Source organism: Motacilla alba, chromosome 2 (assembly GCF_015832195.1).
Source record: "Motacilla alba alba isolate MOTALB_02 chromosome 2, Motacilla_alba_V1.0_pri, whole genome shotgun sequence".
In the NCBI taxonomy this organism is placed as follows: Eukaryota; Metazoa; Chordata; class Aves; order Passeriformes; family Motacillidae; genus Motacilla; species Motacilla alba.
This window is the reverse complement of record NC_052017.1, coordinates 62,082,314-62,108,758: the sequence shown is the minus strand read 5'-3', so window position 1 is coordinate 62,108,758 and position 26,445 is coordinate 62,082,314. Positions and strand designations below refer to the sequence as shown.

General features: G+C 39.5%; 2 protein-coding genes across 2 annotated transcripts in view; one reads left to right on the top strand and one right to left on the bottom strand.

Moving 5' to 3' along the window:
* Positions 1–411: 411 nt before the first annotated feature.
* Positions 412–17,534, bottom strand: DEK (DEK proto-oncogene). Its single transcript, XM_038127301.1, has 11 exons — positions 17,320–17,534; positions 15,489–15,638; positions 13,698–13,799; positions 13,076–13,185; positions 11,128–11,222; positions 9,809–9,929; positions 8,563–8,745; positions 6,664–6,796; positions 4,274–4,422; positions 2,935–3,003; positions 412–1,981 (listed from the first exon to the last, which is right to left on the bottom strand). The coding sequence occupies exons 2-11, from the start codon at positions 15,625–15,627 to the stop codon at positions 1,970–1,972; spliced, it is 1,113 nt and encodes a 370-aa protein (XP_037983229.1). The 5' UTR covers positions 15,628–15,638; positions 17,320–17,534; the 3' UTR covers positions 412–1,969.
* Positions 17,535–22,919: 5,385 nt separating this feature from the next.
* The window catches only part of RNF144B (ring finger protein 144B), a 90,767-nt gene continuing 87,241 nt past the window's right edge, over positions 22,920–26,445 (top strand). The window contains exon 1 of the mRNA XM_038126929.1: positions 22,920–23,019. The gene's annotated coding sequence lies outside the window, so the exon portion shown is untranslated. The remainder of the gene's footprint in view (positions 23,020–26,445) is intronic.

Sequence of the window (26,445 nt, the reverse complement as noted above, 5' to 3'; positions counted from 1 at the left end):
TGTGCTATCCTTTTTTAAGTTTTCATTAGAATTTAAACGATTAAAAATATATTTATACTTTGGAGCTGTGAATCATAAAAACACTTCCTGACCCATGTAATTAAAACTGGCTAGTACATTTACATACAAATCAAAAGGCAGTTCAAGTATTTGTAAAACATCAAAACTTAATACAGTGACTTTCTGCTCAAGACTGACTTGGAAATTTTTGATGTTTTAAATTGCAAATTAAAAAGTCTTCTTTCTGCTGAGACAGAGACAAAAACCCACAAAAAAATCAAAACAAAACACAAACCATCCTCACAGAAGATATAAAATCCTGGTGCCAAAGGCATACATTTTAGCAATAGTGTCTTCTAAAGTAGAAAAGCCAGTATTTTCTAGCAGATGAGATAAAGACAACCAACCATGTTCCTGTTCCAGGTTTTTTTTTACTGTACATGTAAGCAAATGTTAGATTAAAACTGATTTACATTTTTGTGAAAGACATTTATTGAATACAAAAATCCCCATTACATTCAGCCTTCTTATAAATGATTACACGCAAAGAAATTCAGAAGTGTGTGTAAGATCAACAGTCTAACTGGCTGAACATTTCGGAATTTAGATAATTTATGAACCCTTACTTCTCAACTGTACAATAATAAAATTCAAAAAAATACACTTTGTCTTTCCAGCAATACTAGTCAGAGGGATTCTGTGCTCACAGTGTGAATGGCAGGCCACACTTTGGCAGCTCTTAGTTTCATGATTTTAAGAGTTGGACTTCTCATATCAGAAACAAGATGTATGGAGAAAACCTAAACAAAAGCTAATGCACAGAGTTCACTTTGATCCTAAAAGCTGCCAGCCACAGTTAAAGACTGCAGGCTTACAAGTACCATTGTTCATGCTGAGGCAATGAAGCTCAGGTTCAGAAAAGCTTTCCCACACAGAAGAGAGGTTAAATACATGTTCACATGAGTGCTATCCAATTTGGAAGCCCTGTGGATTTCCAAAGCTATCAAGCCTCCAGCTGCATATCTTGGATACCCACTTGTGAGATGCTAGAAATTCCCCTATTGCCTTTGGAGGGATTTTATTTACTACATCCAAGACATTGAAACAATGTCTGTAGTCTTTGTGTAAAGTTAAACTACAGCTATAAACCTACAGTTTAGTTTTTGTACAAGGTAAGATGAGACAAACATCATGAAACCTCAGCTCATTTTCATGAAACTTCTGCAGACCACTTGTTACCGCTGCCTCACTGCTGAACACTGACATTTCATGTCATAAATTCCAAGATACCAAGATTAAAAAACTGATTTGCACAAAAGAAATTTGAAATTACTTTATATACACAACAAAAAGCCTTTTGAAAGTACAAAAATAACATCTATATGCCAATTAGTTACCATGCTGTTAGAGTTTTTTCAGTGCCTACACATGCAAGACTGTAATCTAGATTCAGAATAATTCTGTATCTGTAGAATGTATCAGAATATAAAAGAGATTAATATGTGACTAACTCTTCTTATTTTCAGAATATGTATTCAAAATATCTTTGTAACCAATACTGCAATATTCCAGTCTCTGCATGTATAAGTGTAGATAAGCAGCTTTCATCTTAGTCAATTTTAAAATCTCTTGTACACTGGTAATCCACACTAAAAAGCTACGATGGCCCTAATGAATCTAGTTATACAATGCAATTCAAAATGTACAAAACTATAAAAAGGGAACATTTATTGCCATGCATGAAACTTAAGTATGTTCAACTAAAAATTGCATCAAATGCAGTTCTGTTTAACAACAAAAAAAACCCACACAAAGCAATTTACATTAACACTCTTAACATTAGATCAGCAGAATTAAATCTGACTAAAAATACAAGGGTAAGACACATTCCTTTTGCTGGTGCCTATCAGATCTTCAAATCCATGGAAACATAAACCCAGGAATCTTCATTTCCCACAGTCAAATCAGATCATGAAATCAACTGAAAAGAGAAGTGCATTAGTTTTCTCCTTTTTTACAATGCAATCACATATAACGTCTCCTTTTGTATCAAATTATCTGAAAATACACTCTCCTTTTGCTATCACAAAAAACCAAAATCATCCCTAGAGCAGAAAAATTGCTCTCTCATGCCTTTGCTGATAGTGACACAGGACACTAACTTGCTTGTCTGTGCACAAGACATAGACACAGCAATTCTAGATAGCCATGTATCAACATCTCTGAGTTGGAACAACAAGAAAATGAAGTTACTTTACTAACTACACTAAGTGAACCTCACTTCCACGGTTCCATTTTTAGTTTCAGGGCAAGCAAAAGTAATGAAATCTGATTTTTTTTTTACAAATTACGAAGCTCCGACTGGACAATAAACCCTCTATCATAAGTACAGTAGATAAGGCCTGATCTTCAGCACAGCAATCTCAAAGGCAACATTATCGTAACTGTACCACCAGTTATCATAACTGTACCACCAGGATAGAGAAAAGCTACTCCTCTTTATTCTCTTTTGCCTTATCTGACAGGTCTGCTGAGCTTGTACAACCTCATGCGTTGTTATCCATGAATGCATGTGGCCAGTGCCTGAATTAAGAGTGCATCTTGTAGCCAAGGTCGTAATTTAAAGCAAATTCATAGCTTTCAGAGTATAAGTCATTAAAAACTATGATAACCTTAATTCTAATTATGCTTACCAAAGAAATGCATAAGAGTAGTAGTGGCATGCTAAGAAAAGAATCTGAAGCAATAATTTTTTTAAAGAGGGAAACACAAGAGGAAAAATCCCCTAACCAAACATCAAAGGTTTAGGTGAGCACTAAACTTTCAATATTATACAAAAAGCTATTAAAACTGGTGCAAAAGGATGCCATGCCAAGCTGAAGGAAAAAAACCCCACCCCAATCCAGAGTATTTTCTAAATGACAAAGTGTTTACCTCTTTGACTGTTTTTTTAATGAAGTCTTTTCTGTCAGACAAGTCATAACTAGGATATTTTTCATACACCTAAAGAAAAGTAAAAACAAAACAAAAACATGAAACAAACCTCAAATTACTTTCATTCAATAGATGGTATGAGTAGAAGACACTTAAATGAAATTATGGCAAAAAAACATGTTGGTGTCTCTAGTACTACAACTGCTAAAATGCCCTCTGTTAATCAGGAGAAGACACAAGCTTATTTTCCTGTCCTTATTTTGACCACACAAATATTTAAATGCATGTACTCTTAGGTTTGGTCACTGACTAAACTGGTACTATAATTTTTCACATTAACAAACTGAAATGCCTAGCTTGCCATGTCACACAAGTAAGAATTCTCCAATTTTTGTTTTAAATGCTCTCTTTAGTAGTCAAATAGCCCTGCATTAGTGTAGGAAGCCAAATAATCAATGAAAAATAAATAAGCCTTGGTAATTGATAATAAGTAAAACTGTGATCCTTTCAAGAAACTAACAGAAGTGTCAAAATATTTGAGTGCTATTGTACAACTACTCTTTGGTTAACAGGGTGGGAGAGGCCCAAACAAACAAAAACCAGATGCCAACCCTGACAACCAATTCAGAGTATTTTATTTCAGCATACCAAGTTTCAGACTTCTAGAATGACTATAAATATGAAAAGTTACACACAGTTGTCTCATAACTTCTGGTTTAGTTTTCTCAACACTACATCTTGAAATTACCAGGAAAACCAAACATGTGAGTTAACCAGAAAATACAAAGGTAATGGTATCGTTTGTGTTTTGGTCCATTTCCCCACCTTTCCCTTTTCTGGCCACATGGTTCTCACCTGTTATGACAATTCAGGGATTTCTTGCCACTAACTCAGCTGAGAACTATTCTGATAGATGCTGATAGGAGACAGCTGAATGGACTTATAAAGAACATATGAAGAATGAGTGTGCAAGGTGAGCAGCAGAAATGTACAGAGCACAGGAGACAGCCCACCCCTATGGACAGCAGCAAAGCTGCTGCACTGCCTAAACATGTCAGATATTTGCACTGTCACACATGGCACTTGGTTTAGTGGTAATACTGCTGCATCCCAGGTAGCTCATTTTAATATTTCCCTTTTAATGCGGATATCAGTGTTGCATATCTAAAGACTAAAGCTCTCATTGTTATAGCTATCAGCTAGTAAATAAACCAATGCAAAACTATTTAGTTTTGCAACAACAACAGAGCAGAGTACAAGCCTTCATTTCTGAAATGATGACAAAAGTCAGTTCACAAACAATCCACTACCTATAAAGAGACTGCAAAATTGTACTTACTTCCTTGCAGATTTGTTTCATTGTAACCTCCTCCAAATTTGCATTGGCCAACAAATTCTTGACAGTTTCCTTCAGTTCTTCATCTGTGGGTGGTTTCTTCAGTTTTTTAATTAAAGGTTCATCATCTGAACTATCCTCAGACTCACTTTCTAAATATGAAGAACAAATTGGATCGTAGTAAGTTTTCATTTGTCTGTTTTCTTGCTTAAAAATAGAAGCCATCAGAAGTTTCAACAAACATCCAATCCAGATGGTTTCCTTTAAAATAGACATCTAGCTAGACTATCCATTTAAAAACAAAGCTAATGCCATCACTACAATTATTTATGAATTTGAGTAATTATTGATGAACCATCAGCTTACAAATCAACTAGAACTCTAGAAAGTATGGGACCAATTTCATCTATCTAACAAATGAAAAAGACTTATTACAACAATTCTATTTCAGCTATTATGGCCTAAGAAAATAAAAAGTAATTATTTCCTTTACCCTAGCAGTGTCGTACACTAGGCTCTTGTAATTTTGCAACATAATTTTGCAAACTTACTATCAGAAAGCACCATGAGAGAAGAACAAATAGGGAGAATTTTGTAAATTAAATTAAGTGAAGGGGCACAGGACACTCCTACAATCTTTTCCAGCAGAAAATGAATCAGACTGAATGACTCCAACATCCACTCAGTTCCTCTACTGCCAACAAGACAAAATTCAGAGCAGATGCCAAACAAACCAGACAATGACCTTACAGAATGACCTACATAAACTGGAAACAGAAATGCAGGAGTAAATAAGAAATTACAAATATCCTAACTTACAGGACAAACACATAGACAACATTTGTTTGTATTTATATATGCTGATGACAAAATAAGGTGTACACGCAACACAGCCCCATTTAGAAGTCAAACTGAAAACACACTGATTTCAGCACAGGCCAGTTACTTTGCTGAGAAGTAAGGCTATGAAAGAAAGTCAGCTTAATTCTATGTTCAAGAGTTCACCCCCACCTTTCAGCAAAGCTCTGACAAGAAGGGTAACAAATCTGACCCAAAGCTTGTGCTGTAGCATGTATATGCCAGTGCCAGCATTAAAGGAAGCACTTTTGCACTATGGATAAACTGCATCAGTAACTCAGACTACAACTGTGACAGACCTGGCTGTTATTGCAGAGTGTCAGAGAATTTAGGGTGGGAAAGAACCTCTGGAGATCATCTGGTACCAAAGCTGCTACTTGAAACAGGGCTCTAGCATGGAGCTGGTTACTTGGGCCCCTGCCAGGCTGATGTCCAAACATCTCCACCAATGAGGATTCCACTGCTCCTCCAGGCCCCATTTCTGTGACCACCCACATGGTGAAGTTTCTCCCCTAAAAAATAACTGCAGAATCCCTGGTGGCAATTTGTGCCTGTTGCCTGCCATCCTCTCCCTGTGCACCTCCAAGCACAGCCTGGCCCTGCCTTCCCCATACTCTCCTGTCTGGGAGGTGCAGACTGCAGGATGATCCCCCTTCATCCATCTCTTCTGCAGGCTGAACGGGCCCAGCTCTCTCTGCCTTCCCTCCTCCAGCCCCCTCACCATCTTGGTGCCCCCTCCACTGGACTCGCTCCATGATGTCCATGCTTGCCTTGCTCCAGGGAGCCCACAGCTGGACACTGCTGCCAAGGCCAGCTCACAGGTGCTGAACAGGGTGCCAGTCACTTCCCTGAGCCACCGGCCCCACACTTTCTGCAAGAGCCCTGAGTGCTGTCAGTGTTCCTTATCAGAAGTGCCCAGTGCTGAACGGCCTCTATGAGCTGTCTGCAAGAACCATCTGCCCCTGCCCAGGCCCTTTTTGGCAAATGTGCTTGGCAAGACAATCCTGTCCCCACCCTCACTGCTGCAATCTTTACAGAGTTATTAAGAAACTCTGTGTCTGTATACCCTTTATGCATGTCCTGGGATATGAGAAAATCAACTGCAAAAGGTTGCATGGCGAAAACCATTTCTATGTTAACAAAAAACTTGTATCAATCTGCTGAACCAAAGACACACACAGGATACACACCACTGGATCAATAAAAAGACTTGCATAAAGCCACTGCAGAGGCCCAAACAAAACTTTACCAATGGTTCTTCCAGCAAAATGGAGAACTTGGCTGATACTTTCAGTTTATACGTAAATAAAAACTATACACATGCTCAGCAGCATGACAGCAGGAAACATATGAAATATATCCAAACCGACAGCTTTTTTTATTAAATACTGTTTCAAGGAAAGAAACATCAAGTAGAAAACCAACAATTTACCAAATTCCATTTTCTTTCACAGTAAGGTGCAAAAGCTTGCTTTCTAATAAGCATGCCAGTTAAGCTACAGGGCAATGTATGATGAAAGATTTAAAGCATTTACCTTTTCTAGAACTGTTCTGGTTTTTCTTAGTAGTGCTGCTGTCTGCCTTCTTGACATTTGCACCTTTCACAGCTTTCTTGGTTTTAGAAGTCGTCTTTTTAGATTTTTCTCTTTTAGATGCTTTTCTTGGGGGCTACAAAAAGGAAATTAAGAAAATTTAAGTAATGGGTATTACTTCAACAATCCATATCTCTCTTCCAGAAAGGAAAATTTTCCACTCTGAGGATAATTTTCTCCAGCCACTCCATGCCTAAGTTTCCAACAGAGCTGGCGCAGCAAAACAGATACTGCCTACATGCTTCTAACTCTAGTATATCAAAAGCCATCATAAACCTAAGTCTTAAAAGATGCTGCAATCTTAAAGCTGTACAAATAGATATTTTCCATTTCATCAGGTCCTATTTTCAAACTAATTTGACAAACCAGTGCTTTTGTAATAATTATGCTTTTATTCCATGCACCCCAACTTCAGTTTCTGACGACTTCAGTCCACTCAGCCATTGCAGACATACCTAACTCCTACCTTTTGAAAGAAGGCAAAGATGACCCAGTTAGATCAATGGAGTTTACTGTTAGGCCTTTTTGTTTGTTAGAATTTTGTTTGTTCAGAGGGTTTTAGATTTTTGTGCTTTTTTAAAAAATAACTGAGTTCTTGGAAATATGACAATTGCCTCTGAAACAGATATTCCCCTCCTCACAGTAGAAAGACTGTTTTCCTGAAGAAATTAACACGTATGCCAACTTATAATATTTCAGCCCTCTTTCAATTTGCTGTTTATAAGTAACGAAAAAGGCACAGTAAGAATTAAGGTTGTTTAATGGAGGCATAGGAATTTCCTTTTTTACATTAAACCCAACACCTATCAAAATGACCCAAACAAAACAAATTGTTAAGCTACATTAATTGCCTTTCAACAAAAGATTGCTACTATTTCCTATAGCTCAGGCTATTAACCTACTGTCACACTTCCATTTCAACAGACAGAACGTAACCCAAGTGAACAGTGGCCTTATATTACAGCCAAGGGCTCCACAGCTTCCATAAAGAACTTTCTTGGACACCAGCAGTTTGACTAATTGCACTTTGCTGCAGGGGGCTGATAAGGGGTAATGGTTTTAAACTGAAGGAAGGCTGATTTAGAGGAGAAATAAGGAAGAATTTCTTTTACAATGAGGTGGTGAAACACTGAAACAGGTTGCCCAGAGAGGCTGTGAATGCCCATCCTTGGAAACATTCCAGGCCAGGTAGAATGAAGCAACCTGATCCAGCTGATGTCTCTGCTCATTGCAGGATTGGACTAGGTGACCTTTAAAAGGCTTCTTCCAACCCAAACTATTCCATGATTTGATGTTTCTTGCCTAGTATGCAAAAAGTTTTAAAGAAAACACAAAATACAATGAGATTAAGCCACTTCAGAGATTGCAGAAATCTTTCTAAGGCTGCCTACTATGTTGCTCACTTTAAGACAAAATCTGAAGAGAGTTTAAGATACAAAATCCCAAACCAATGTAGTCAGGTAGGTCAGTGACTCCTACTGAACTCAAAGTCAAGTCCTAGGTATCAAATCAAACACTGCATTATGAAATCACAATAAAATCATCACAAGATGATATAAGAAATGCAATCAATTACAGTAGCAATCCTGGCTGCCCCAAAATGACACAAAGGAAATGGTTTTATAAGGTGCACACATACACCCAAGAACCAGAACTTTTGCCATTTATCTAAATGATTCTCTAAATTCAACACACTAAGAATTTAAGAAAACCTCTTCTAAATTGCAGATATGTTTCCTCTTCTTTCAGTTAAACATCACTTGCTCCCCAACTCTGTGTTCCAGGAGTTACCAATTCATAGCAATGACATAATGTTGAAAAACAAACAAAACAACTCATCACCTCATCTTCACTTTCTTTTTCCTCTGAAGACTCATCCTTTTCCTTTTTTTCGTCTTCTTCACTACTGGATTCATCTGACAAGATCTCTGGGTACTTGGTACGTTTCGCTTTTCTTGCTGTTCCAGAGCTAGTGCGCTCTTTTTTGCCACCTTTGCTTTGTGGTTTTTTGGACTTTGGCAATGGCTGAGAGACAAGAGATGTGTGTAATCCAAGTAGAAATGGAAAAGTGAATTTTAAAAAGAAATTCTTTGCAATCATGTCAAAGAATAGTAAACAAATATGGAGGTGTCTTAACACAACCCAGGACTATTTTATGTACATTCAAGTCAGAATATTTTGCAGCAAGCAAATATTCACTATTGAGACAGAGTTGAGCAAAATGAAATTTCAGTTCTAAGCTAAGTGCACCCCTTCCCTAAGCAAACAAATCTTCAAAGACTGGGCATTACAGAAGGGAAGCAAGAAAAGTTACTTCTAGATTGTTCTTTTACCTACCAATCCATAAAACATGCCTTTTCTTTTGGTAACAAGTCAGCTGACAACTAGAAGACTTAAAGGCAAGAATTTTGTCACATCTTATGCAAACCTGCATTTTGCTGTAACTCTGTACTTGTGTCTCTAAAGCAGCCTGCTGACCCCTTATTCACATCACTTCCCAGTGTTCGCAGGGAATAGATTTAGTTTCCTGAGCAACAGTGCAACTATTTTAGTATTACTTTTAGATTAAAAACTGAAAGTCCAAGAAGATTAACAATAGAGTTTAGAAGTCTTGGCAGTGGCACTCTGAATCTAGTGCACTGGTTTTGTACCCTGCAACAAATTCCATTTGTTGATGTCCAAATGTGATAACATACATTTGCCAAATACAGCAAACACAGGTAACATCTGAAGCTTGATTTTCCTGTCCTTTCATCTATGTATTCTCCTCCACCCACAAAGCAGAGGCTAATTGGTATTTGGGAATGGATATCCTATTTAGCTCCATGTGTTGAACTCACACTTCTGTTCACTATCAGTGTGTAATGGGTACACCCACATGTAAACAGAATTTCTATTTAAGCCCTCACCCCATCATGGAGGCCTGCAGTAGTAGAACGACTCTCTTTCAAGAAGTCATTCCTACTTCAGTAAGTTAGAACAGAAATTGTATTATCACTGGGAACAAGCAAACAAAGAGCAATAGAGAACAGATGCATGTTCCATCAGAACAGAGCTATATAAGCAAGCGTAACAGCCTGTATCTCACCTTGCCTGAAGACTTTGGATGCATAAGGAAATTTAATATTCTGGTTACGAGCTCACTATTGACTCCTGATCTTTCCAAGTCAAGAACTTCACAGATACTTTTCAACATTGCATTTCTAAATCTGTAGGAAAAAAAAAAAAGAAAACAAAAAAAGAGATTCAGTATCACACATACTAAACAATCAACATCTGACTGCTAGAAGCTGCTGCCTGGTTTGTGTCTGCCACCTGACAATATATATACACAGTCAACTATACTTCCAGTTTTAGCTATGGTTAAACAAAGAATCATCACTGTATTACATAAAGCAAAATAAAGCAGAATACCCAAATCTGTTTGTCTGTATAACAGGATATTTTTAAAAAGTTAAGGAATCACAGTAAAAAAAGTATTACATTCTTTACGATCTATAGTCCAAATAGTAAGGTTCTGCAAAATAGACCTTGACCTTTGTTCATCTTGTTCAGTGCTGTTAAAATATGACATGCATATTTCTGCTCATAAATACTGGGCAGAAATCAACCACAAAACAAATTAAGAAACTGATCAACAGTTTGTGTTCCACACAGCTACAAATAGCAGCAGAAGCTACCACAGTAAGGCAAGCACAAAGGGCTCTGCACTTTCACATGCAACCCAAAGCAACCAGGTTTCAGAATATTTGCTGCTAGCAGTTGTTTCACATGGAAAATATGAAAAAAAAAAGTGCAAAATTACTTTATTCTGCAGCCTTTTTTTGATAAGGGGAATTAGCCAATTAAACCTTTGGGAAACGGTCAAAACTCCCATCAGGAGATAAAGTTTGTCTTGTAGATTCCCAATTATTTGACAAACCATACTCCTGGAAAACTGCATATTTGAAGAAAAAAAATTTGGAAATTCCAAATTCTCCACTATCAGCAAACAGGCACTAAAAATTCACCCAAGTTTTAAAATATATTGTGATGTTACTAGTTCTTTCATTTGTTACAACTAGCTACACAAATATGCAAAGGCATTTTAAACCCTCTCAGTGCAGCCTAAACTAAGTTGCAGCAGCTTCTCCTGTTGATGGAAAAGCAACTTATGAAGGGAGCCAGTAAAACAAAAAGTTTCTGAGACTAGTTGCTACAGCAACTCTAGTATGTTTAATATATAATAAGCAGTTTGAGAGACCAGCTTGTGTGATTAAAATGAACTCAGAAAAAAAGTTGTAGAGCTCCACTTAATAAACACCTGGCTTATAGTTCAACTTTAACCTCAAGTAAAATCGTGGAAGAAAAAAAAAAATAGAGCGCATAGCATGAGTCAAGCTATGTTAACTATCAAGAGATCATTACTTTTTTAGCATTTCTTCCTTCTTTTTATATTGGTCACTTCCTTTTTCAAATGGAAACCCACTGAACTGACCCACATTCTTCTTTAGGGATGCAACCTAGAACAGAGCACACAGATTACTTTTCATTGCAAGCAGTTTAAAAGATTTCATCAAATTACATTTGTTAACTTTTCATACAAGAAAAATCTGTTCTAGCATTTCGTTTTCTGTTGACATAGCTACACCTTTTAAGTTATAATCTACATGGATTATGCCTTTACTTATCTCATGACAGACAAAATACAACAATTAAGTTCAGTTTTTTGTGACTGTGTTACTTTTAATAACTTACTAGACAAAGTCACCCGCCATTTCAAGCTCATTTAGAATGTACTGCATGATGACTTACAGGTTTGCAAAACCACAACATTATGAAGCTTGCTGCACGCCTTGTATCACGTAATTTGTTACAAAATAGGGAATTTTATTCCTTATTCTACAATCTGCTGAAGCAGATTTGCTTTACTAGCTATTCTGATGTCTTACACAGGACCATGACTACATTTTTGAACCTCTTACTAGTAGGACCAATTTTTGCACTTACGTACCACCCAATCTACAACTTCTACCGTTACACCTGATGTCTGATCTGGGTTGAACTCCCATTGCAACAGCCCTTATAAGGGGAAAATTGCTCCCATCAAGATCACAAGTGTATTTAAGTTTTGTTTTCAATCATCTCCTTTTGAAAAAAAAAAAAAAAAAAAAAAAAGTTGTTAAAAAGCAACCCCAGATCTCTTTATCTTCTGAGATCTTTATAACACTACCAAGAATAATTTCCACTAGCTTTCAATACTTCCACAAATTCTGTTTCTGCTGTTTCTCCACTAGTTATAATGTTACCTAAGCTGAGCTCCTTTTCCAAAGAGCTTTGTCCAGCACCTTAAGCAAAAATTTGCGGGTGATACTGGTATGTTTTAATAAAAGTGTTAATTACAATTAAAAGCACATACAAATATATGCATACGAAACAAGATCTGACCTTCACTATATTAAACAGCATTCTGAGTTCCCAAAAACTCTGATTAAATATAGTTTTGACTGAAACCATGCTGATATATTCTTTTTCTGAATACTTGTGGCAACAGATCATTCTTTGCCATTTAAACAAACATTGCATTGGAAGTAGTAGTCTGAGAATTAGAGCTACACACATCTGTACTAGTAATATTCAACTTCTGGTTTCTGTGCTAGCTGTTCAAGTCTCCAAAACACACAAATATATTTTAAAAAGTTACAATAATTATAGTGAACACATAGAAATAGTACATGTAAATCTGCCTCAATTTCACATCTTGCCTCCATTAGCAAGGAAAATGGGTCATACGTACTCTGAAATTTTAGGTACAATCACTGATACATAAACAACCCCAAGAAAGATCTGCCATTATATTTTAAGTGTCATCCTTAAATACAAAATGGAAGATTTAATACTTTAATTATCTTAGGAAAATTGTTATATATAAAATTTTAATAGTGATTTTTATCACCTTTATCTTTCTATTGCTTAGTACAAACAAAGAGAAAAATAGTAGATAAGCAACAATGTATTAATACATGGAGTATTTTGAGTGTCATCTGCATGTCAGCAGCTTTCAGCATGTGAACTATAAATTATTTCCAGCTCATCCTTGTACGGTAATCCACTATTCCCCCATTAAAAAAAATAAAATCTACATTCAAGAGACTTTATTTAGTACACCCTACCACAGGATTTTCACAGGAAGAGATTTTATAGGAGTTATAAGGAGGAGACTTACTTAACTGGTCCTGCAAATACCCATTTTCTAAGTAGCTTGTAATAAATAACACTTAAGAAACAGATCAATACGTGCAAGTGTAAAAAACTACACTACAAACATTTTCACTATACATGAGAACTAACGGATATATAAGATTCAAATTCTTACAGTGCCTGGCCTGTTGTAGAGGAGTTTGTGCAGGTTCCTAAGTTCATCTGTCTTCTTTTTACTCAGAAAGAACTGTATCCTCTCAATTTCACAGAGTTTTTGTCCTTTTCCTGAAACAATTAAAATAATTTATGCTATTTCATCACATTCATATTCAGCTATATTTTTATAACTTAAAGTTTCTACTTTTTTTTTTAAGCAGTTACTTAAAAACAACATAATAGCATTATTATAATAGACATTACAATAAGTCAAACATTAAGCAGGCCTTTTCCTATTAGTTAGGCATCCTGACAGACTCTTCACCTGCCTTACTTGATCCTACTTAGATCAGGGTACAAGGATTTGGCATTTATTTGTATTCTGGCTGCTCCTGCCTTTGTTAGTAGTGGTGAGGTACCAAAGATCCTATTTCAAGTAAGTTCGAATATCATGTAACTGTTACAGTTTAAACTGATGCTACAGAATAAAAAAGGGTTTTCATATAATAGCCCTATTGTTTTAAAAAGGATCACGACACATAAACTAGGTCTCACCTACAACAAATTAGTAATTTCATCTTTTTAGAGTTTTTATTATCATTCCTAACACTCACAATTTGTATATGAGAAGTCAAGCTTACCTGGTGTAATTGTAAAAGGCTCCTTCTGCAGTGATGACACTTGCATGGTCAGTCGGTCAACCTTCTTCTTCTCCCTTTTTCCTTCAACAATGAGACTCTTCTCTGCAAAAGAAAGCTTGCTTAAACACAATATTCTTCATTGCAGATCTGACTGAAGTGACAGGCAACACAACACTGATTCTTTGAAATAGCAAATCAAAAACAGATGATGATATAACCAGGTACTATGACACTTTCAGACCTTTGGCTAATAATCCAATGTGATTCTATGAAGCTGCACATACATAACTTGAAGTCTCTCTAGTTCTTCACCACAATCTTGTACCCAAGGTAACCTTGAAGACCAGACTAAAGGCAACTTTACATTACCTTTAGACATTTCCTAAAGGTAACTTTAGGAAGTTACCACCATGATGGAGACTGCAGGAACTATGTGTTTTCAGAAACCCATCCTTCTCTCCTTTCACTGCCTTTTTCAGGTACGAAACGGACTCTGTTTACATATTCTCCTTCCATGCTGCAGTCCGTATGCACACAGCTCCACACAAAGCACTCTGAAGAATACCACCACCAGATGGGCAAAAGCAGGGTCAAGGATACCTGCACACAGATTTGTTTCTCACTGCTGGACTGGAGAAACCACACAGCAGGAGAGGCAGAAGCACAAGTGGGACTGTACTACACATCCCAGGGTACACAGAGAAGCACTCTGCAAGGCACAGTAACGAGTGTCACGAATACAACAAGAGTATTATTCCCAGTAATTCTGGTAGTGCTTACTAATGAATAGACTTAGATTGTTTTACATACACCCTACACATCACTTTTTTAATGATACCACTCTGAAGAAAAAGCTAAAGCTTCATCTAAACATTTCATACTAAAACACTTGACCTCAAGTAACACTATCCTTAGAGCTAAACAGATGGGCTGTCCTGGCTTTAACATCTGAAAGTAGCTTCAAAACCTCTATGAATATAATCAAAACAAGAGCAAAAAGATTGTTTTCTGAAAATCCAATGCTAATTACTCCACTGTTTTCCAAACAGCATAATCTGTCTTCTTTCTACTACCTTTCCTAAAGACAAACTGCATCTTTTTCAAGGATCCAAGAGCATCAGTGACTTGGTTTTCACTGTGCCACATTACAGCTCTATTTCCATGAATGCTTTCCTTTTGACAACAGATAGAAATTAGAAATTAACATTCTTGCATAGTAGTTCCTTCATCTTGTTTTGTTCTCCTTGACTACCTTCAATTACATGCCACAACAAAAAAACTTGCCTTGCTTGCCCATCCTATCATATTGCCACCATTTTTTATTACCAAAATTAGTCTAAAGGAATTTCTGCTGACCCAATATAATTACATTTGGATACCCAGAAAATTAATTCACTGTAGTTAACCAAAGACATCCATATTGTATCCAAAACTACTGCACACTTAGAAGTTTCTCTTTTGCAAACACAGATCACTTCAGAGTGTTACCAGCAAAAAAACAATTTGATAAGGGACACTACCTACTATAATCATGGAAAAATTTATACATCAACAAAAAAATCCCTAGTGCAGAAGTCCGGGATGCTATCAATTCCTTAAATCTTTTCTGAGATAAATCAGCACCACTGTTTTTAGCACTGCCTATAATAGACTAATGGGAAGCTATTATGACCCATGAGACAGATGCACCATGAAATCTCCTCAATGATTGTACAATTAGCCAAAACCACAGCAGACTGCATGCAATAGCTTGGCAATCATTAAAGAACTTATTAAATAGAAAAAAAGTACCCTTTTCTTCTTCTTCTTCCTCCTCTTCCTCTTCTTCATCTTCATCACTTTCCTCAGCTTTGTTTTCAGTTTCAGGTTGTTTCTCATCTGTTTTTTCTGATGACATTGTATCTTCTTTTGATGAATCCACAGAAGACATGGTATATGCTTCTGTAGAAAGAGTCAAGGGGAAACCATAATCAATACAACAACATCCATAAGAAGCACAGGAATCTTGCTATCATAAATTATCTCCTTCTGCAGCAGAAGCAGTGTGCTGGTACTGTGATCACATTCTTTAATCACTAAGGTGTTTGGCAAACACACAATGCACACAACTTTTCAGAACAAGTTGCCATCCATTCTGCAATCAGTCTGGTTCAGAACACTCTAAAAGGTTATAAATTCTATTCACACACAAGTCTTCAAGCTGCTTTTGTGAGCCATTCAGGAACACCCACTCAAAGCAGCTGATACTGTTATCTATTAAAAACTGCAGTGTTTTAAGATATCACTATTTTACTGTACCCTGCTATAAATTTAATACTTATTCTTGATCTTGGTTAACTATGCATACAAGTTTCCTAGTAACTTAAACAAGGTACTTATTTAGATGGGAAATGGGAACAGAAACATAAAAACAAACAAACAAAAAAGTTGCAAGCAATTCAGGAAAGAATTAACACTGCCTTCATAACCCAGACAGCTGCTGCATCTTTAGGCATGAAAATACTTCCTAGTTTTAATTTGCAGATCTACAACAAAAAAGAATAAATGCTTCATACTTCACATATTTAAGAGTCTTTCCTTAACATCTGAAGTGGCCTGTATGTAAAGGTTAAAATTTAAATATCTTCGTTTTACATGTACCATTTCCCTACTAACAGAAAACATCCATCCAATAGAGCAAGATAAGCATGTTTCATTTTTTAAAACTCTAGCTTTCAAAAATTTTCACCCTTTAGATCTGCAACAGAATTTCACACAATTAACAATTTACTTTTCGCAATACTAAAGCCAGTATTATCTGCAAGAGATCAGGTGCAATAAGTAACATTTAATCTGCTGCTTATGTGCAGCATTAGAGATCAGCCGTGTTCCAAATGACAGAAAACACGAGTTAATATTTATTACCAATAGCACGGGGGAAAATAACGTTTCCTGGCTAAATCATCAGGGGAAAAGACATCCTTCAGAGTATTACTATCAGTATTTCATTTGTAGTAAGTAATCTGGCATTTCAGTAATCTGGCATTTTCATTTTACTTGAAGGCATGAGTAAGAGCAAGAGAAGCACTATAAGCTGTCTTTCCTTCCCTTATCAATGGGAACAGAAGAGGAAAGTTAAGAGACTTCTTAGCTTTCCACCACCTGGGTTCGGGACCACGTTTTGCTTAGGGAAAAAGGGTTCTGGGATGCACCTTTACAGGGAGAAGGTTTCCCGCCCTCGGCTGAGGCTTTTCACACGGGGACTTTCCACTTATCCCCCCTTCCCGATTTGTAAGCTGGATGCCGGGCCGAACGGACGGCGATGCGCAGCGCCCGGTGGCGCCGGTGGCCAAGGCGCCATCGCCTCCCCGCTCCAGCCGGGCGCAGGACTGCTCGGCCCGCTCCCGCCGCAGGACACGGCAGCGCCCAGGGGCACACTCGGGCAGGGGCCAGGGGAGAGGCAGCCCCGGTGACAAGCTCCCCGCATGGCTCCCCCGCGGCACGCCCGCGGGGCGGGACGGGAGCCCGGCGGCGCGGCGGCCGCGTTTCATTTCTCCTCGTCACAGTCCGTCCCCGCTCGGCCCGGGCGCGGCGAGGCGGGACCGCTCTCGGGCGCCGTTACGGCCATGGCGGCAGGACCCACCTCAGCACGAGCCCCGGCTCCCTCCTCAGGCGCGGCGGCAGCAGATGAAGGCGGCAGTTACTGCTGGACGAGGCGGGTCCGGGCACAGCGACACACACGCACACCCCGCTGCAGCGCAGCCCGATAGCCAGCAGCCGCTCTTGCTCTTGCCCTTTCCCTCTCCTCCTCCCTCTTCCCTCCCTCCCGGAATCAACAAGGTTTTCAAAATGGCGGGTTCTCGGGCGGCGAGGAGGAAGCGGGAAGGCGGCGGCCAATCAGCGCCCGCGTTCCCGCCGGCGCGGGGAGGGCAGGGGAGGGTGCGCGTCACGCCCGCCCGCCCGCGGTGACGTCAGGCCGCGCGCGGCGGCGGGCGCGCGCTCCCGCTGAGGGGAGGCAGGCGGGGGGAATGCGCGCGGCGCGACGTTGCGTTTTCTCTTTTATAAACGGAGCCGTCTGTAGTTGTAGCGGCTTTTTTTTTTTTTTTTAAGCTTTAAAATAAGGAATCCGTACCTATTATCCTGCCTAAATTGGGCGGTGATTAATATATGCTCCCAGACTTTCCTTTTGTGTTTCCCAATACCTTTGGAACAGGTTGCCCAGAGAAGCTGTGGATGTCCCGTCCCTGGAAGTGTTCAAGGCCAGGTTGGATGGGGCTCTGAGCAACCTGGGCTAGTGGAAGATGTCCCTGCCCGCATCAGGTTGGGACTAGATGATCTCTAAGGTCCCTTCCAACCCAATCCGTTCTAGGTTCTTGAGTATTTAGTAGTATTTGTGTTACACATACATCCTACTTTTACTACCAGTTCTACGTGACTATGCTTCCCGTGCGCCTACGATGAACAATTCCCAGGAGCGTGGCATTCTTTCCACTTCCCCCGTATTACTCCAGCGCGGCTCCTCCCCGCGGGGGCTGGTGCAAAGCGCCCGTTCCTCGCCGCGGTTCCGTGCGGGGGATCCCTGCGCGCATCCCGGCGGGGGCGGCGCCGGGCGGGCCCGCGCCGCTGCAACGGCCGCGCCTCGCTCGGGCTGCGGCGGGACGGGGGTTGCGGCCAACGGGAGGGAACGGCTGCGCAGCGAAGTCGCCTCCTTGCTCCTGCAAAATGTAGGGTCACAGGCGGCCCCCGAAAGAGCCGAGGGGCCAGTCCCACTCGCTGGACTCGCTTGCGAGTGCGCTGTGGCCCGAGTTAAATTCTTAAGTTTAAGACTTAATCTTGGGGCCTGAGAAGAGGCCAGGCTGGTCTGCACGTTGCCTTCAACAGGAGTCGGGAGTACACGGACGGTATGTTGCAGGAAAGCAGCCTGAACTAGCCAGTGCAGGCGTCTTGTCTGAAAGCCGTGTTATCCCAAGAGCAGTTTCTTGGCTGCTGTGAGGAGCTGTAGGTATATGGCTCTTTGGGAGGTAAAAGGACAGTAAAAGAGAAGAAATGAAAAGAGTGTCGCCCTTCTGTGAATTGTTCATCTTAGATGCATGTAAAACAAAGTCCCGTAGAATTGGTGGTAAACCCAGGAAATACGTATAGCACAAATACTACAAAACAATTAGAATCAAAGAACAGATTGGGTTGGAAGGGACCTTAAAGGTTGTCATGTGCCAATCACTACCACTGCTCTGGGCAGAGACACCTTCCACTAGATCAGGTTGCTCAGAGCCCCGTCCAACCTGGCCTTGAACACTGCCAGGGATGAGGCATCCACAGCTGCTCTGGGAAATCTGTAGGATAAAGATATAAGGAAATGCTACAGTTTATATGCTGCGTAAAAAAGGAGAGTCTGGGAAGCATATATTAATCACCGCCCAACTTAGGCAAGAGAGATGCAGATTCCTTATTTTAAAGCTTAAAAAAAACCCCGGTGCAATCACAGATGGTGGTCATTTTAAAAGGGAAAATGTAAATTATTTACCAACAATATGTAATTAGACAAGCTTATTGTTAACACACAATAATGAGACAAAAATATAATTGAGCCATGGGCTACACAAATGGTACGAGACAGATGTTTGAAGACAACAAACTACTTCCTGTAAGATGAATAGGTTTGGATTAATTCAGAATTGTGACAGAAGACATCCAAAGGCTGTGCTTCAGGTTGTGATGATAAATTAGATCATCATTTTGTAAAGAGGCATGTATTTACCCAATGGAGATGATTTGCCTAACTGAATTATGTATGTTGATATTCTACACATACCACATTAGATGCACCTCCATCTTGAGGAGAAGTAGAAGATAATGGTTTCATTGATCCTTTTAGTGAAGTCATACCACTTTAATAGCTGACAGACCCTTAAACATAAACCAAATCCAGTATTTTAGGAATTTATACACTCGGTGCAGGTAAATTTCATTTTGTCACAGGTTTCTCTGGCAGAACTTCAACAGCTATGATAACTTCTCTCTGTGTTTTTTAAAACCTTCTCTGCCCTTCATAGTATATTTTTGATTTACAGCTTTATGGAGTAGTTTCAGTATGCTGTCAACAGTTTAATAATTGGTTATTGCATCTCCCAGATAAGACTGGGACAATATGGGTTAAGAAGACTTCAGAAAAAATCTTCAAAGCTCTAATTTGAGAGAAGGAGGGGACCAATTTGAAAAAAAAAAAATCAGATATGTTTTAAAGGGAAATTTCTAAATTCAAGAAAATAGTTTGAAACTGGTTTGTCTTCTCATTTTGACTATGAGTAAGAATGCTGATCCTCAATATACTGCTTTGGGATGATATGCTGTATCAACACTTCTAAATTGCTGTCTTCTCCCAGTCTGAGGAAGTTCACCTAATTATATTATTTCAGGTGAGATTTGAAAGACCTGGATGAGATGATGGTATTGGTATAAAATATTAGCCTTATCTAAGGAGTTTAGACAGTGTAATGAAAGGTTCTAAATGCCACCTAAAAGCCTTGGTCCTGGAAGAAGGACAAATTAGAAGGGGGTAAGTAATTTTAAGCGGTTCTTAAGAGCTGCTTCCTATAACCTGCTCTTTTTATTCCATCACAGAGAGCGTGCTTCTCTACTGTCAGAGTCCTAATGTTAAGGACACACTGAGTTTTGACAGCTAGCTCCATCTGCAGATGCCAGTTCTATGAAACACAGTTCTCCTGGAGGTACCTGGGGCTCACTTTTAGATGTCAAAGGGTATGTTTCTTAGACATCATAGCTCAGTAGCATTAAATGGTGAAAACAGGTTTAAGGGGGCTGTAAAGAGGGGCAGCTTCATGTTTCAGCATACATTACAAGTTTGTATTTTATGCTGAAGTGCACCAGGCAGTGCAGTTTTAAACATGGTCACCAGCTGCTGCTAATTAGTAAAAACGGCTCTTTTTGGTTAGGTCAGAGCAGCTTGTATTAGCAAGCAATGTTTATTTGCTCTCGGTATAGAGCATAAAACAAGCTTTTGGGAGCAGAAATGTAGGCTTCCCTTTACAAGATCCCCCAGGGTTGTGTTTATTTTGTTTCCAAAGTGACCTGTTTACTGCACTGTCCTGCCATCAGCACAGAAACTGGCAAGTCTGCTGTGGGCAAAACTACAGAAAAGGTCATCTGTGGATTGCAGAGAAAGTGCCCTGCATCAAAGTAGGCACTAAGTACCTCTCATTTGTAATTTTATCCATAGAGTAAAATACTACAGCAACAAATGATGGGATGCTACTTTTCTAGTAATGTAGGTACTGTTGCTTTGTGTTCCTTTATGAGTCATTTAAATATATATATGTGTGTGTGTCCATACTTTAGGGTTTCTCTAACAGTCATGTGACAGGGTTTCCTAGAAATGTCAAAATGCCTGGCCTGTGAAATTCCGAGAAAATTCTGTGCAAATGCCAAGTACATCTTTATTACCATTAGGAGCAGTGTGTGGCTTTTGAATCTAAGGGTTATTTAATCATTGCTGAAAGCAGGAATCTAAATATGAACCAATAATTGTGCTAAATAATACAATTTAAAAGACAAGAATTTGAAAACTATTTGGGTAATAAGCATTTAAGTTGTGATGTGATCAATAACATAAGCTGAGACTCTTAAGGTTTGCACATTTGTGCAAGGTATTTCACATTCATTGACTGATAAGAACAGTCAATTTGCACAGTGTTTCCTAAGGGGGTCCTGCATCCTACATTCATTTCCTTTTTTATACCCCATCTAAGTGTTTCAAGATTAGCAGGCTATTGCATCCATCACCAGGCTCGTCATGGCTGATCCTTAAGAAGCTTAAAGAGTTGTCCCTGTAAATACAAATGCTCGCAAACATGAAATGTGTAGTCAATATGAAATCAATCCAAACAGTTTCACTATACTTTAGAAATCTCTCTTTGTGCCATGATTCAGGATAAAATTATGTGCAAAATTCAACAAAATTGTAAAGTACAAAGAAACATCAGAGACAGACAATGAATCAAAGTAGGATATAAAGGCATGTTTTTCATCTGTGTCTAAATGACAACATTGATGTGTTGTCAGACTGAGCTCTGTGTCAGGATTTCTTTTTACCTTCCACTTACCACAAAGTCAAATCTTACTTTGCAGGGTTTGAAAATGACCACTTTGTGTGTGTTTGAGAAGACCTACAACTCTGTGTTCAATCAAAGCATGCACATCCTTTATGTGTTCTATGCAATACTTAGATCTACTGCTAGATGCAGTATTTAGGAGGAGGAGCCTGGGAACTGTGCACAGACAACCTATAGCTCCTGTAGGCGACAGCCCTAAAGAACTCTGCTGTTGACACCAAGCAGAGGGGTGTAAAAGGGCCCTTGCCTTAGTGTCCCACCCACTTCTCACTATCTTCATAGGATGGTTCCCGTAGCAAAGCATGGCAAGGACAGAATCTGACCCGCAGTGAATGCTCACTCAGTTACCGGCCTCCTGCTACCTTGGGAGAGCATTGCAATGAATAGTGTGTGGATGTGCCAGCGAGCTGTGCAAATGTTATGTAACCCACACTTTGGAAAAAGAAACACTGTCCATTCATTTATGCCTTAAAGGTTTGAGTCTGTAAATTTCTATTTGACAAGTCCATAGGTATTTGTACAATTCATTTACAATTACACATTTTTGAACTTACTGTAAACTGAAAACCTTGCTGGGGCTACTACTACTTTGCACTAGAAGGAGTTTACACTTAGACCATCAAGTTATACGACAAAGTGAAACTGGTGGTTTTCCACATGCATTGTACTTAGGTATTGGAAACCTCTATAAAAAAAAAAAAACCAAAAACAAAACACCAAAGAGCCAAAGATGAGAAAAAGGAAAACACTGTGGCTTTCTAATAATTTAAGGTGATCTTGGTAATAACTTGTCTTCCTGACATGACGCTGATTCGACGCTGTCCAGAAGACAAGAGGCTTTTCTTTCCCGAGCGAGGTCCTCCCCCCGCAGCCGCCCGGTAGCGGTGGGACCCACCCGGCACCGAGCCTTTCCGCCGCCGCGCTCGGGACGTGGAAAATGAATTTGTCCTTTGTGGGCGGCGGCAGCATAGCCTGCAGCTGCACGCCCGGGACCGGCAAGCGGCCTCGGCGGCCGGAGCACCCCCGGTCCCTGCGCTCGCCGCCAGCCCCCGGGCCGGGAGGCAGATGCGCGACGCGGGAGAGGAGCTGCGAGGGCGGCAGGAGCCGAGCGCGGCCCGGGGGCTCGCAGCAGCTCCCCGGCCGCCTTCCCGCGGGATACCGCCCCCCGAGTGCCGCCCGCCCCGCACCCAGGAGAAACCCGCGGCCAGGCAAAGGTAGGGAGCGGCAGCGGGTGCCGGGGCTCGGTGGCTCCGCACCGCCCGTGCCGAGCCGAGCCGAGCCGAGCCGAGCGGCCGCCGCGCCCCGGCAGCGGGAGGCGCTGCGCTCCCGGCGTCGCGCTCTTCCCCGCAGGGGCCCGGGGAGGCGCCGAGTGGCACCTGCAAGCGCGGGGAAGGGAACTGAGCCCCTTCCCGCCTTCTCCCGAAGCTGCTCCACCCCCGCCTTTCAGGTGAAGAGGAGGTGATTGCTGGCTCGAGGCATGTGTGTTAATTGCGTTATCTTATGCAAAAGAGGTGAACTTTTAAAGTTTAACTGAAGTTTGCTTTGGGATTTGCGTGGGGTTCCTCTCGACTGGAAGCTTCGGAATGCAAGTATGCTCCGGGGCTAACATAATGGGATAATGGCATTTAGTGAGGGTTTCATTTCTCATTTTTACAAGTAATATTCTGAAGCCTAATTGAGGTTTCATTTTTATTTTAAATAACATTCATTTAAGCCTGTACTCTTTGTAATTTTCACAGTTGTTTTAAGTTGTTTTTCACTAACCTTTTCTTTAGGGGTGCTTTGCTATATGTAAGGTGCAAGTGCAAGTCTACAAAAGCTTCTTAGCCTTGAAGAGACTACTGCTCTGATTAAGCTCCACGCTTTCCCGGTTCAGGCTATTGGTGTTTACTGTGAAATACATTAACTAGATGCAGAAACAAATATTAAAGTATCCAAGTGTTGCTAGTCCATAGTTGAAACAATTGCATTTATTATATGGAAAAAGAAATCCCAACTGAAGTTGTTTAAAGGTTTATACATCTGGCTTTAACATTCAATCTACCTTAAAATTCCATGCAGATTCTGTATGAATCATACCTTATTTTTAAACAAATGTAATTTTACATTGAAAATATTCATAGACTATTAAAGCAATATCCATGGCTTGGCTTAGAGTAACAAAACTCATAAAGTTCAGTATGGAAGCAAAGCATTTATCCTCATTTCACCTTTGTATCTTGGGTTTCTAGGCATTTCTTCTCACAAACTATGTAGTTATTCATTGTTTGACCCTTGCAGGGCTTTAGGTTTAGTGAAGTAAGTAAATGCCAGGTGATCAAGTTCTGTTCCTAGCTACTTCAGACTTTACACCATGGTAACTTTATTTGCTCAGAGCTGTCACTGCAGATTTACCTGGCTGTAACTGGAGCCTGAATTTGTTCAATAGCTTCTGTCATTTTTTTTTACTTTGCCAGCTCAAGTTGAAGTTTTTTATACAGGATTTGTATGTAAATTGGATAATGCACAGTTTAATTGATTCCTCTCTTTAGGACTTGCAGAATTGGAAATATGCTTTTAGTAAAGACAAGAAACTGCCACGCTGTTTTGGGTGGCTAAAAGCTATAAGCTTTCAGTCCTGGTGACTTTTTAGTGAAAATTCTGATTAGCCAGAACTAAAGGCTTTAGGGAAACTATTTTATATGTACACACATAAATAAACTTGCAAAGTTGAGATGAGAGAGCCTTTTAAAGTGTTTCAAGAATTCCAGCAATGACATTCTGAAAGAGAGGCAGTTTAAATACAGGAAGCTCATATTTTCCTTTCTGGTGGCTGGACTTCAGAGGCTTCACTGGTTTCTGCATCTGGCTTCCTCTTAGTGTGAGGTGGGCTCCACCATGGCCTAGGACACCAAGGAAAGTTGCAGGAAGCCTGTAGAGAGCTGCAGGGGTTTAACACAGAACAGAAGATTTACTGTTTTGTAAGTCAGGTCTTGGTTTGTTCTTGTTCTGTGTTAATGCATATTTAAGGAGGCATTTAGATAAATTTCAGTATAAGAACCTAAAAAGACATATTTTAAATTACTAAAGTATGTAAAGGGAAAATGCTTCATTTATTATACAGAAATTTGATACTAAAGTATGAATGAATGGAAATGGATTGTCAAAGTCTTACTTAAATGTTGTCACAATACTTGTAAGTGGAAACAAATTTTAGAACGCTTACCTAAAGTAACACTTTTGATAGCAGTATTATTATTTTGGAGAAAACATGGTTTAGTACCTAATTTTGTATGTGAGATTCAGTTACTTGTTACACGAAGGGGAAAACTAAACATTCTGAAGTTTTTGCGGAGCTGCAGCCTAATCTAAACGTTATAGAAAGGTTAGAAGTTTGTGATTGTAGTTTCTGTCACTATATTTCTCTCTCACTCTGTTGCTTTTGCATTTATCGTTTTTCCAAGTAATCTTTAATTGATATCTTTTATTTTGAGCTTGGAGCATGATAGATTTGCACTGACATGCATACATTATATGATTCCAAGAGGTATCCATATGCAGTAATGGTTATGAAAAAACATAAAAAGGGAGAGTGCATTTAGGCTGAGAGGACTGAATCAATCACTATTCTTTCTAGTGGATGTACTGGCTGAAGAAGCTCATCATTCTGAAATGTGCCATTGTATAGTGCATTCAAATGATGTGGCAAGGTCTGAAAGCTGTGAAAATAATAATTCCTGACTAGCAGCTGTGGACATGGTGATAAAAATTTCTTTCTTACCAGAGCTTAAAATAAAGACTGTACCTTGGTAATTACTAGATAAAGCAATCTGGCTTGCAGGAATTATAATAGGTAAGAGAAAATTCCCCATGTTAAATTGTGAGGTGGATAATTTTGCTTGTAACAAGCAGGAGTGAAATTCAAGGACACTCATTGCTTTTGGTATGGTATAAAGGAATGAAGATGCTGGAGTAGGAGTGATTTGAGATGTGCTATGCAAAAGCAGGAGCCAGTTCTGCAGAAAGTCACTTCTCCGAAATTTTACCCCTAGGACATCAGACATTCTTTGTGGAGGAAGACACTCACTTAAATTCACTGATCTTGAATGGCTTCTCAGCTTTTTTTTTCTGTACAGAAGAGAAGCATGTAGTCATAAATATTATTGTTCCTTTAAACAGACTTTTTGGTATTTCAGTCCTTTTCACATGATTATAACAGATGCATTCTGAAGTCTTCCTAGTATAAAGTAGTGTATTTACATGTGTTGATGGATTTTACAAAACATTTCCTCAAAATTTAAATATATTTTAGCAAATATTGCTTAATTCCTAATCTTTGAAAAAGTGGAAAGGCTTTTTCAGTATGGAATTAGAAGACAAGTTGCAAGCCCTATGCGTATGAATCTGATAGTCACCTCCTGTGTCATCAAAGACAAATTGTGAAGGTTTCTCTACCTGGGCTTTATAGGTATAATATGGAATAAAAAAATTACAGATTCACAGAATATTCTGAGTTGGAAGGGACCCAATGATCATCAAGTCCAGTTGTTAAGTGAATGGCCCGTATGGGGATTGAGCCCACAACCTTGGTGCTGTTAGCACCATGCTCTAACAGGGATATTCTGAAGCTCACTCCAAAAATTACACATTGTGTGATGCCC

Excerpts from the sequence above, each read along its gene's own strand:
- DEK (XM_038127301.1), bottom strand. The coding sequence starts at position 15,627 with ATGTCTTCTGTGGATTCATCAAAAGAAGATACAATGTCATCAGAAAAA. Across the intron at positions 11,223-13,075 it reads TCTACAACAGGCCAGGCACT|GTTGCATCCCTAAAGAAGAA; the intron begins GTAAGAATTTGA and ends GCTCTGTTCTAG. Across the intron at positions 9,930-11,127 it reads AAGGAAGAAATGCTAAAAAA|ATTTAGAAATGCAATGTTGA; the intron begins GTAATGATCTCT and ends TTTTTCCTACAG.